A 12,434-nucleotide genomic window follows, 5' to 3' on the forward strand; every position below is an offset into this window, starting at 1 on the left:
TTTGTTTGATCTTTGTGTGGGGGGGTGGGGCGAGGGAGGGTTAATGTAAAGCCAGCTGTCTATCCTTATTTATCTCCCAGCGGGTATTAAAAGATAACTGTGTTGAAAGATGAGAGAGAAACACAGCAGTAGTAATGCATGTACAAGCACGATTCTTTTTTCATTCACATCAAAAAATAATGTGCGTTATTGCTGTAGTTTCTCAAGGGGATATGACCTGATACTTAATAATTTGTCTGAAATTCACATATTTCAGATATTTAGTTTGGTGAAGATGAAAAGTTACCTGATTAGATTTTTTTAAATTTGTTCTCTTATAGATTTCTAGTAACCTTTACTTAATTTGATACAATAACAATATACCATATTTCATTTTTTGGTTTGATAAAGATATGAGTTTGGCTATTTAAAGTACATATAAGGGTGTGAAATAGCAGACACTCATACCCTAATAGGAAGAGTAGTAATTGTTTCAATCTCTTTGGAGGGTAATTTGGCAGTATATGTAAATTTTTAAATGCACTCACTGTGGTTAAGCAATTTTATTTCTAGAAATTTATCTTACAAACATACTTGTATATGGGTGCAAGGACATGTATGAGATGAGTGTATTCACTGCCATTTTGTTTATAGTAACAAAATCCTAGAAACCACTCAGATGTCCATCAATTGGGAATTGTCTAAAAAACTAGATAATGTTACCTCTGTACAATGAAATGCCATGGAGATATTAAAGTGAATGAGTGAAAAATGGGTATAGCACTTTGGAGAACTGTTTGGCAGTATCTACCAAAACTGAATATATACTATACTGGGTTGTTTTTACCCCTTAGTTAGTATGTATTGTGCTGCTGTGAACATGCATACTCATGGATTTCTTTGGGTACCTGGTTTCAGTTCTTTTGGATATATACCTAGGAGTGGAGTCATTCAGTTATGCGATAATTCTATGTTTAAGCTTCTGAGGCACCACCAAATTGTTTTCCATAGAGGCTGCACCATTTTTCATTTTCGCCAAGAATTTATGAGGGTTCCATTTTCTTTACACCCTTACCAACTTCATGGTTTTCCTTTTTATTTATTTATTTTTTTAGTTATAGCCATTCTGGTGGGTTTGAAGTGGTATCTTGTTAATGTTTTGATTTGCATTTCCCTAATGACTAATGGTATTGAGCATTTTTTCATATGTGCTTATTAGCTATTTGTATATTTTCTTTGGAAAAATGCCTGTCCAAGTCCTTTGCTCATTTTTTAATTGACTTGCCTTCTTATTGTTAAGTTATAAGACTTCTTTATATATTCTGGGTACTAGACCCTTACCAAGACACATGATTTGTAAATATTTTCTCCCATTGTATAAATTGTTTTTTGTTTTCTTCATTGTATCCTTTGATGCACAAAAGTTTTTAATTTTGATAAAGTCTGATTTATCTCTTTTTTTCTTTCTTTGAACTAATTTTTGTACATGATGAGAGATAGGGGTTCAACTTCATTCTTTTGCATGTGGATATGTAGATGTCCCAGCGCCATTTGTGGAAGAAAATATTCTTTTCCATTGAATGGTCTTGGCACTCTTGTTGAAAACCAATTGGCCATAGATATATAGATTTCTTTTTTAAAGATTTTATTTATTTGATAGAGAGAGACACAGCAAGAGAGGGAACACAAGCAGGGGGAGTAGGAGAGGGAGAAGCAGGCTTTCCGCTGAGCAGGGAGCCCGATGCGGGGCTCAGTTCCAGGACCCTGGGATCATGACCTGAGCCAAAGGCAGACGCTTAACGACTGAGCTACCCAGGTGCCCCAGATATATAATCGATTTATTGCTGAACTCCCAATTCCATTCCATTTTTCTGTATGTCTGTTTTTATGCCAGTACCACCCTGTTTTATAGTAAATTTTGAAACCACAAAAAGTGAGTCCTCTAACTTTGTTCTTTTTCAACAATGCTTTTGGCTATCTCGGGCTTCTAGCAATTCCATATCAATTTGAGGATTGACTTTTCCATTTCTGCAAAAAAAGGCCATTGGAATTTTGATAGGGATTGTAATAAATCTGCAGAACACTTTGAGCATTATCGTCTTAACAATATCAAGTCTTGTAAATCCATGAACATGGGATCTCTTTCAGCCGTGTTTTGTAGTTTTTAATGTACACATCTAATACTTTCTTAAATAAATTAGTTCCTAGGTGTTTTATTCTTTTGGGTGCTATTGTAATTGGAATTGTTTTCTTAATTTCATTTCGGAGTATTCATTGCTGGTATATACAAAGACAACTAAATTTCATGTGTTGATTTTGTACTCTGCAACTTGGCTGAATTTATTAGCTCCAGTGTTTTCATTGTACAGTCTTTGGGACCTAGGCTTATTATTTTTGTTAACTGACTGTTATATTTATGGATTTTGCTTAGGAATCAGGATGTAAAACCATATATAGCTTTTTATTCATAATCTGCTAATTAATCTTGCTATCATGCTTGATCCTTTATGGTCTCTTCTTCATTTAACAGTGGAATACCCTTTAAAATTATTAATTGGTCATGTCACTTATATGTAAAACCTTTCATTGGCTTCATACATTGTCGTAAAACTGTAAGTCTTGACAAAATACTATAAAGTCCTACCTGATCTTCCCTTGGCTAACTTTTTACCGCTTTGCCTCTCATTTATTTCAATTATACTGTCTTTTGCCTTCTTACTGTCCCTGGAACACTAGGCTCAACATATCTCAGGGCCTTTTGTACTTCTCTGTTTGGAGCCCTATTTTTCCATATATTCACATGATTCATTCTCTGTTTCCTTAAGATCTCTGCAAATGTTGGGGCACCTAAGTGGTGCAGTTGGTAAGCATCCAATTCTTGGTTTCGGCTCAGATCCTGATCTCAGGGTCATGGGATCAAGCCCTGTGTTGGGCTCCACTCTCAGCACAGAGTCTGCTTAACCATCTGAGCCACCCAGGCGCCCCAATACCACAGAGTTTTGATTACTATAGCTTTGCGGTAAGTTTTTTTATTTTTTATTTATTTTATTTTTTAATTTTTATTTATTTATTTTTTTAAAGATTTTATTTATTTGTTTGACACAGAGAGAGGGAGAGAGAGGAATCACAAGTAGGCAGAGTGGCAGGGAGCGGCAGAGGGAGAAGCAGGCTCCCTGCTGAGCAAGGAGCCCGATGTGGGACTCGATCCCAGGACCCTGGGATCATGACCTGAGCCGAAGGCAGATGCTTAACGACTGAGCCACCCAGGCGCCCCACAGCACAGAGTCTGCTTAAGACTGTTTCTCCCTCTGTCTCTCCCCCTGCCTCTCTAAAATAAATAATTAAATCTTAAAAAAGAAAAAAAAAGATCTCTGCAAATGTCATGTCCTTTTTTATTTTTTAAGATTTTATTTATTTATTTGACAGAGAAGACAGCAAAAGAGGAAACACAAGCATGGGGAGTGGGAGAGGGAGAAGCAGGCTTCCCGCTGAGGAGGGAGCCCGATGCAGGTATCGATCCCAGGACCCTGGGATCATGACTTAGCTGAAGGCAGATGCTTAACGACTGAGCCACCCAGGCACCCCTGCAAATGTCATCTCCTAAGAGATCTTCTTAACCACCCTATCTAATATAGCACCTTATAACATCATTCTTCATTTCCTTTCCCTGTTTTTTTTCTTTAAAACCCTATCACTATCTGACATTATAAAGAATAGAAGTTTCCAGAAGACAGACATTTTTTCTTTTATTACTGAATTTCCAGCTCTTTGAATGCTGTTAGGTACAATAGGCATCTAATAAATATTTGTGAAATTAAAGAAAAAAATGAGGCTTCCTCAAGCAAAAGGAAAAAGAAACTGATATATACTGAATACTCGTCATTGTTTTAGGCATGTAGTATATGTTGATCACATTTAATCTTCGTTTTAAGAATAATTTCATCTTTATATTTTTACAATTTCAATTCAATTAATTAACATATAGTGTATTTTTACTCTCAGAGGTAGAGTTCAGTGATTGATCAGTCTTATATAACACCCAGTGCTCATTACATCATGCGCCTTCCTTAATGCCCATCACCCAGTTACCCCATCCCCCAACCCTCCCTCCCCTCCAGCAACCCCCAGTTTGTTTCCTATAATAGTCTCTTATGCTTTATCTCCCTCTCTGATTCCATCTTATTTTGTTTTCCCTCCCTTGCCTGATGATCCTGTTTTGTTTTTTAAATTCCACATTTGAGTGAGATCATATGATAATTATCTTTCTCTGATTGACTTACTTCACCTAGCATAATACCCTCTAGTTCCATCCACATCGTTGCAAATAGCAAGATTTCATTGTTTTTGATGATTGTGTAGTATTCCATATTGTGTGTGTGTGTGTGTGTGTGTGTATGTTGTACATATACATCTTCTTTATCTGTCGAAGGACATCTGGGCTCTTTCCATAGTTTGGCTATGGTGGACATTGCTGCTATAGACATTGGGGTGCAGGTGCGCTTTCGGATCACTACATTTGTATCTTTGGGGTAGATACCTAGTAGTGCAGTTGCTGGGTCGTAGCTCTGTTTTCAACTTTTTGAGGAAACTCCATACTGTTTTCTAGAGTGGCTGCAGCAGCTTGCCTTCTCTCTTCTTTCATTCATGACTTTACTTATTTGGGTCCTTTCCCATTTTTCTTTTTGATAGTCTGGCCTTGGGTTTATCGATCTTATTAATTCTTTCAGAGAACCAGCTCCTAGTTTTGTTGATCTGTTCTAATGTTCTTTTGGTTTCTGTTTCGTTGATTTCTGCTCTGATCCTTATTAATTCTCTTCTTCTGCTGGATTTAGGCTTTATGTGCTTTTCTTTCTCCAGCTCCTTTAGGTATAAGGTTAGGTTGTGTATTTGAGACCTTTTTTGTTTCTTGGGAAAGGCTTGTATTGCTGTATACTTCCCTCTTAGGACCACCTTTGCTGCATCCCAAAGGTTTTGAGAAGTTGTGATTTCATTTTCATTTGTTTCCATGAATTTTCTAGAATTCTTCTTTAATTTCCTGGTTGACCCATTCATGTTCATAGTAGGATGCTTTTTAGCCTCCACGTATTTGAGTTCTTTCCAAATTTCCTCCTGTGACTGAGTTGAAGTTTCAAAACATTGTGATCTGAAAATATGCTAGGAATAATCCCAGTCCTTTGGTACCAGTTGAGACCTGATTTGTGGCCAGTATGTGATCTATTCTGGAGAATGTTCCCTGTTCACTTGAGAAGAATGTGTGTTCTGTTGCTTTAGGATGGAATGTTCTGAATATATCTGTGAAGTCCATCTGGTCCAGTGTGTCATTCAAAGCCCTTATTTCCTTGTTGATCTTTGGGTTAGATGATTTGTCCGTTGCAGTGAATTGGGTATTGAAGTCCCCTACTATAATTGTATTATTATCAATGTGTTTCTTTAATTTTGTTATTAATTGGCTTATAGATTGGCTGCTCCCATGTTAGGGGCATAAATATTTATAATTGTTAGATCTTCTTGTTGGATAGACCCTTTAATTATGATATAGTGTCCTTCCTCATCTCTTATTACAGTCTTTGGCTTAAAATCTAATTTGTCTGATATAAGGATTGCTACCCCAGCTTTCTTTTGATGTCCATTAGCGTGATACATGGTTTTCCACCCCCTCACTTTCAATCTTCAGGTGTCTTTGGGTCTAAAATGAGTCTCTTGCAGACAGCATATCGATGAGTCTTACTTTTTTATCCAATCTGATACCCCCTGTCTTTTGATTGGGGCATTTAGCCCATTTACATTCAGGGTAACTATTGAAAGATACGAATTTAGTGCCATAGTCCTACTTGTAAAGTGACTGTTACTTTATATTGTCTCTGTTCCTTTCTGGTCTGTCTTACTTTTGGGCTCTCTCTTCACTTAAAAGATCCCCTTTAATATTCCTTGCAGGGCTGGTTTAGTGATCAAAAAATCTTTTAGTTTCTGTTTGTCCTTTTTATCACTTCTATTTTGAATGACATCCTAGCTGGGTAAAGTATTCTTGCCTGCCTATTTTTCTCATTTAGCGCCCTGAATATATCATGCCAGTCCTCTCTGGCTTGCCAGGTCTCTGTGGATAGGTCTTCTGCCAGTCTAATGTTTCTACCTTTGTAGGTTAAGGACCTCTTGTCCTGAGCTGCTTTCAGGATTGTCTCTTTGTCTCTGAGATTTGCAAGTTTCACTATTATATGGTGAGGTGTTGACCTATTTTTATTGATTTTGAGGGGGGGTTCTCTGTGCCTTCTGGATTTTGATGTCTTTTTCCTTCCCCAAATTGGGGAAGTTTTCCACTATATTTTGCTCCAATCTACCTTCTGCCTCTCTCTCTCTCTCTTTCCTCTTCTTCTGGGATCCCAGTTGTTCTAATATTTTTTTCATGTTATGGTATCACTTATGTCTCCAGTTCTCCCCTCGTGACCCAATAGTTGTTGATCTCTCTTTTTTTCAGCTTCTCTATTCTCCATCATTTTGTCTTTTATATGACTAATTCTGTCTTCTGCCTCATTGAACCTAGCAGTTAGAGCCTCCTTTTTATTGCATCTCATTAGTAGCCTTTTTTATTTAGACTTGATTACATTTTAGTTCTTTTATTTCTCCAGAGAAGGATACTCTAGTGTCTTCTATGTTTTTTGAAGCCCAGCTAGTATCTTTATAATCATTATTCTGATCTGTATTTCTGACATCTTACTTAAACCTATAGTGGTTAGGTCCCTGGCAGTCAGCACTGCCTCTTGTTCTCTTTTTTCAGGTGAGTTTTTCCTTCTTGTCATTCTTGCAGAAAGTGGTTGGTTTTCTATTTGTAGATTTGCAGCAGTTCTTTTCTTAGATCTCTGGTTGAGTTCACAGTGTTCAGAATTATTGATAGCTATCTCGTTGAGTTTCTGGGACCAAACAAAGCTAAGGTCTCCTCCTCCAGAATCTTGGAGTCTTCAGTCATATTTAATCTTCTTAACAAACTTAGGAGAATTGATATTATTATCATTGACCAGAAGGAAATGGAGATGTGGAAAAATAAAATAATTTTCCCTAGAGTAGCTAGAATTTGAAATCTGGTCTATAGTATTTGACTCCAAGCAAAGGCTTTTTCTACCCTATTATTTTTAAATTATCAAATGTGCTATGTACTGTAGAGAATATAAAGTTAACTAATAAATAATTATTTAAATTTTGTATAAGATAGTATATAGTTAAATTTCAAATGAGTCTAATAAGTAATTTTATAGTTATTTAGAAAACTGAGAAATCTTTAGCCAAATTGAAATATTTGGCACATAGTAGGCTCAAAATGAAACACTGATTCAATAAATTTATGAATAGGTAAGGATTTGCTTTTAAATATTAAGTAGAGTTTGAATTGGTGGAAAGAAAGTGCAAGGCCATTTTAGGTATAGGGGACAATATAAGCAAATGTGAGAAGCAAACTTGTGAAAAGACTAATAAAATTCATCAGGAGATAAGAATTAATGTTTAGGAGCACTGTAAGTTAAGGTTGGGAAAAGTGAATTGGAGATCAGATTGTGATGAAGAATTTGAATTACAAGGCTAAGGTGTTTGAATGTTACAGTTATTAGAGAACCAGAGAGTAATAGTGGTACTGATCATTTGTATGGGCATATGGACAATAGAATGTAATGGGTAAGACTGTGGGCTTTGGAGCAAAACTGTCTGAGTTAAAACCCTGGTACTGCCCTCTACCAGCTTTGTAATCCTGAGCAAATTACTCAGTCTCTCTGTGCTCTAATTTCCCCACTAATCAAAGGGAAATAATAGTTTTTAACTCATAGAACCATTGTGAGGATTAAATGAGTTATTATATGTAAAAATAGAGAACAATCCTTAGCAAATAGTAAGCATTCTGTAAATATTAACTGTTATCATTTATATGACATTACAGTGTTCATTTGCTTTTATTTTCAATTGTCTTTATGTATACTATGTCTTTTAATTTTCACAGCAACTCTGTGAGGTAGATATTACTATAACCAGTTTAATAACAGAGAGAGCAAAGCTAAGGAAGTTATATCATGCTAGAAATCCTTAGCTGACAAAATTGATCTTTTAGTTCTAAACAATTTCACTGTGATTCTCTGTCATCTAAGAAACTAATGGAACAATGGAATAACTTGCCAAAGTCAAGTTTTGGGAAAATTATTCTGGTGAAATTTTGCAGAGTGAAATGAAAAAGGGAAAGAACCTGGATGCAAGTTTGTTATGCTCTTGAGATGACCTAGGCTTAGGTTTTATTTATAAAAACTTTTTATGTCAAGGAGTGTGTCATTGAGAATTAAGAAAAAAGACAATTATAGGAGACATTATGAATTTTCTAACTAAGCAATTGATATTTTTTCAGCTGTATTTAAACTTGAAACAGATAGAAGTATATGGCCCTTGATAAGAATATATCGGGGTGGCTTTCTTCTGATTGAATTCCTTTTTCTACTGGGCATCAACACATATGGTTGGAGACAGGCTGGAGTGAATCATGTGCTCATCTTCGAACTTAATCCAAGAAGCAATTTGTCTCATCAGCATCTTTTTGAGGTAATCAAAGCAAGACATAAAGTCCCATGAATTTATTTCACATTAGCTATATAGCTGGTTTCGTGGATACTGAAATCCATCTTCTTCTTGAAGAAGGTTATTGACATTATATCTAAACATGTATCCTCCCTTTGTTTTATTAAAGATATTTCTGAGTAATGGAAAAATAAAAATAACAGTTTTCTCTTTGTCTTTCCATCCTTTATCAGATTGCTGGATTCCTTGGGATATTGTGGTGCCTGAGCCTTCTGGCATGCTTCTTTGCTCCAGTTAGTGTCATCCCTACATATGTGTATCCACTTGTCCTTTACGGATTTATGGTTTTCTTTCTTATCAATCCCACCAAAACTTTCTATTATAAGTCACGGTTTTGGCTGCTTAAACTGCTGGTAAGTCCAGAAATTTGTCTACCATTTTTAGAGTGGTATATTGGTCATTAGTTTCCTCCAGGAGGAAACCCAGTGTGCTGTATTGCACAACTCCAGAAAGCGTGGTTCACTTTGTAGTCTGTGTGAGTGGTGCTCTAGAGCCAGGGGTGTAGAATATAGTGTAATTGGTCTACCTTTTATTGTACAGTGAAGTGGCCCTGGGAAAAACATTCATGCATTTTTTTTTCCTCTTAAAAAAGAGTATAAAGTCCCCAGCTATTGAAATGAATTTGCAAATTAATAATAATTAATTCATGATCAATTTAAGTACTTTTAAATACAAATCATTTAACCAGCTGTGATAACATGTAGAACTCTTTGAATTTCTTTTTTTTTTAGAAGTGGTGAAACTGTTATTTTCCTCTAAATTGATAGTAGTAGTGAAACATTTTTATTTTACAAAAGATTAGTTCTCTAAAAGCATTTAAGAATATCTTACCAGATTGACAGCTTTAATTTGAGAAACTTTGATTCTTGTTGATAATAAATTCCATTTCTTCTTCCGCTTTACCTAGTTCTTTAATGATCTCAAAATCCTACAGTCGCAGCAATAGGATATAGAATTTCTTGAAAAATAGCTACTGTATTTTTTGTGATAGTTTAAAGATAGCTTGGGGAAGGGACTTCTGCTTACTCCTGAGTTAAACCAGCTCTATTTTCAAAATTAATCGGGAATACTCTCCCGTAATTATTTCTTAGGTTGTGAATGACAACTAACAGTAAAGTGAAAATTAATGATTAAGTTGACTGGACTCTACACATACTTTTAGAATTCTTGTAATTATTGTCTTACTTTTTTTTTCTACCTTAGAAAGTATACTACTGCCTTGACAATTGTAATTTTGACTTCTCTTTCCTTTGTTATGACCCTAAGGTTAGCGGAATTTTTTTTTGTTCTTAGCAATACATTCCCTATATCTAGCATTACTTAAATTTTTTAAATCTGAAGATATAAAATATGGCTTTCCTATTAAAAACATAGTAAGCACACAGGTAAAAAGCCACTTATGTTCTAGAACAGGTTAAGTATGTATAGCAATCAGGAAAAGAAAATGGCCCAGATCTCCTTGATTTTTTTTTTCCCCAAAGTTGGTTATTATTTATTTGTATTTATTTCTTTCAGTAGGATCTTTATCACAAATTGAGGAATATCCCTCTTTTTCTCCAATTTCATTAAGTATTAATAAATAAAAGAGCAAATCACTCCCATTAAGTATATCACCCGTAGGCCTAACTTTGGGTCTACGTGTGGAACTTAGATCTACAGGAGTATTTTGAAAAGTTTGCAATCACCTTTCATACATTTTGTTATCATTTAGAAAACATGCTTTTTAAAGGATTTTTTTATGATGAAAATTTGAACCAGTTTTTTTGAAATTTATACCAAAAATAAATCATATCCAGTTAGTACAACAATATTAGATTACCTTTTTATTTTGAGAGTCTTTGTCATTTTATTGCTAGATTTTATGGAATTGTAAAACTTATTTGCATAAAAATGTATTCTTATGGTTATAAGGAAATAACTTTAAGATTATAAATATCTGTTATCTCTCAACTATTGTGAAATCTCTATATTATTTTGAAATGAGGTTCAAAAGACTCCGAAAACTCAGATGTTAATATGGTTTGCATCATTGCAATAACAGAATAATATCATTGTGTACATTGTGTGTAAAGTGAGCATTTCCCCAGTGCATCCTTCTCTGCTTAAATAGTAAGCTACGATTCATGCATGACCAGTCTTATTAGCAGAATGATTCCCCATTGAGTAGACATTTATCAACATATCTGCTGTGTGCTAATAAATAGGACTTATTGATGGAATAGGTTGGCAATGATGATATAATAAGGAATAAAAGAATAGTAAAATGTACCATCAGAAGCAATGAAATGCACAAGGAAGCACTGTGGTTTGTTATATTTGTAATAATAATTGTATACAGGAAAAATGTTATTTATAGAGCATCTTAATATTAATTGACCTATTCACTTATTTTAATTCAAGTCTTACTGAGAAAACTTAACCTGAGACTTATTTCTAGTGAATTAACAAAAATATTTCCACCATAGTTATGTTTGTCTTTTTTAAAAGCCTCATCATAAAGTAAAAGTACATTTCCTTCTTTTTTTTTTCCTTTAATTTTTAGTGGAAAAGAATATATGTCACTTAGCTATGGTGGTAGGCACTGGATGCCATTTATATCCATATTCAAATTTGAATCTATGGAATTTATATGCTATACATCTCCCCCAAAAAGCTAAAAAAAATTTTTATTAGAAATTTATGTTGAAAAAAAAAAAGAAATTTATGTTGATACTTACATGTCAAATTAGTACAGTTTTTTTGTGTTAATTAGGTCACAAATCTCTGCATATCTGTATTTGCCCTAATTAGAAATTGGGAAACATAAGCAATGGCTCAAATTTTCTAAACAAAAATACGAATTTATTCTTCTAAAAGGCTATTTAAAGTATTTTTTTAGAGATCTGTTGATTTATTTTAGAGAGAGAGAGAAAGAGAGTTGGAGGGGAAGGGGCAGAGGGAGAGAGTCCTAAGCAGAAACTATGCTGAGCACAGAGCGCCCAACATGGGGCTCCATCCCAGGACCCCAAGATCATGACCTGACCTGAAACCAAGAGTTGGACACTTAACCAACTGAGCCACCCAGGTGCCTCAAAGCTACTTAAAGTTTTTAAATTAAAGTCCTTTCCTATATAATTTGGAAATTGATTTTTCAAATAATTTGTTTTATAGTAAAATGTTTATGCATGTCTCTACTGTGAGAATAGAGATGTATTTTCATATAATGCACTGTTCTGGACATTTTTATTTGCTAATTTATTTCACCGTTTTAATAACCCTGAGGTTGGAGCTGCTATCAATCCACATTTTATAAATGAGGAAACCTAATTTCAGAGGAGTTTAATGCATAGCCAGTAAGTAATGGAGATGGAACATCAGCCCAGGCAGTCTGGTTTCATAATCCTTACTCTTAACCACTGCAGTTGAACAGTGAGACCTGGTAGTGACCTTACCTAAGGTGTTTAACTTTGATATAGTGGTTCAAATTAATTGATTCTTCACAAGCCTCTAAAAGTAAAAATTAACACAGACCTGTACCTCTGAAACAAATAATACATTATATGTTAATAAATAAAAACGTAAATTTAAAAAAATAAATAAAAATAAAAGTAGAAATTAAACTTCATCTCCTTAACTGTTTATCTGCATTAACTTAGAAAATGTTGTTAGCATATATCCTTTGTAATAACTTATTAGTGGCCTTTTTGTGTATGTGGGTAAAATACCAGATATTTTGAATTGTCTCTAGCTTTCTTAACACTGTCACTCAGTGAATCATTATCATTTTAATCAAAATCACAATGTAGAAGTTGGAAGACCTTAGTCAGAATAAGAAAGGAAGAAGGAGAATTCTCACTCAAAAAGGGGAGTTCAGA

At 34.6% G+C, this 12,434-nt stretch overlaps 1 protein-coding gene across 2 annotated transcripts in view; it reads left to right on the forward strand.

Annotated features, from left to right (window-relative positions):
• The window catches only part of XPR1 (xenotropic and polytropic retrovirus receptor 1), a 242,817-nt gene that overhangs the window by 171,469 nt on the left and 58,914 nt on the right, over positions 1 to 12,434 (forward strand). For both annotated transcript variants that reach the window (XM_045877241.3, XM_054507990.2), the window contains 2 exons: positions 8,354 to 8,544; positions 8,754 to 8,933. In XM_045877241.3, coding sequence (XP_045733197.1) covers positions 8,354 to 8,544; positions 8,754 to 8,933 — 371 coding nt within the window. The remainder of the gene's footprint in view (positions 1 to 8,353; positions 8,545 to 8,753; positions 8,934 to 12,434) is intronic.

Source organism: Mirounga angustirostris, unplaced genomic scaffold (genome assembly GCF_029215605.1).
Source record: "Mirounga angustirostris isolate CCGP_5_RB_7025 unplaced genomic scaffold, mMirAng1.0.hap1 SCAF_6, whole genome shotgun sequence".
NCBI classification, from domain to species: Eukaryota; Metazoa; Chordata; class Mammalia; order Carnivora; family Phocidae; genus Mirounga; species Mirounga angustirostris.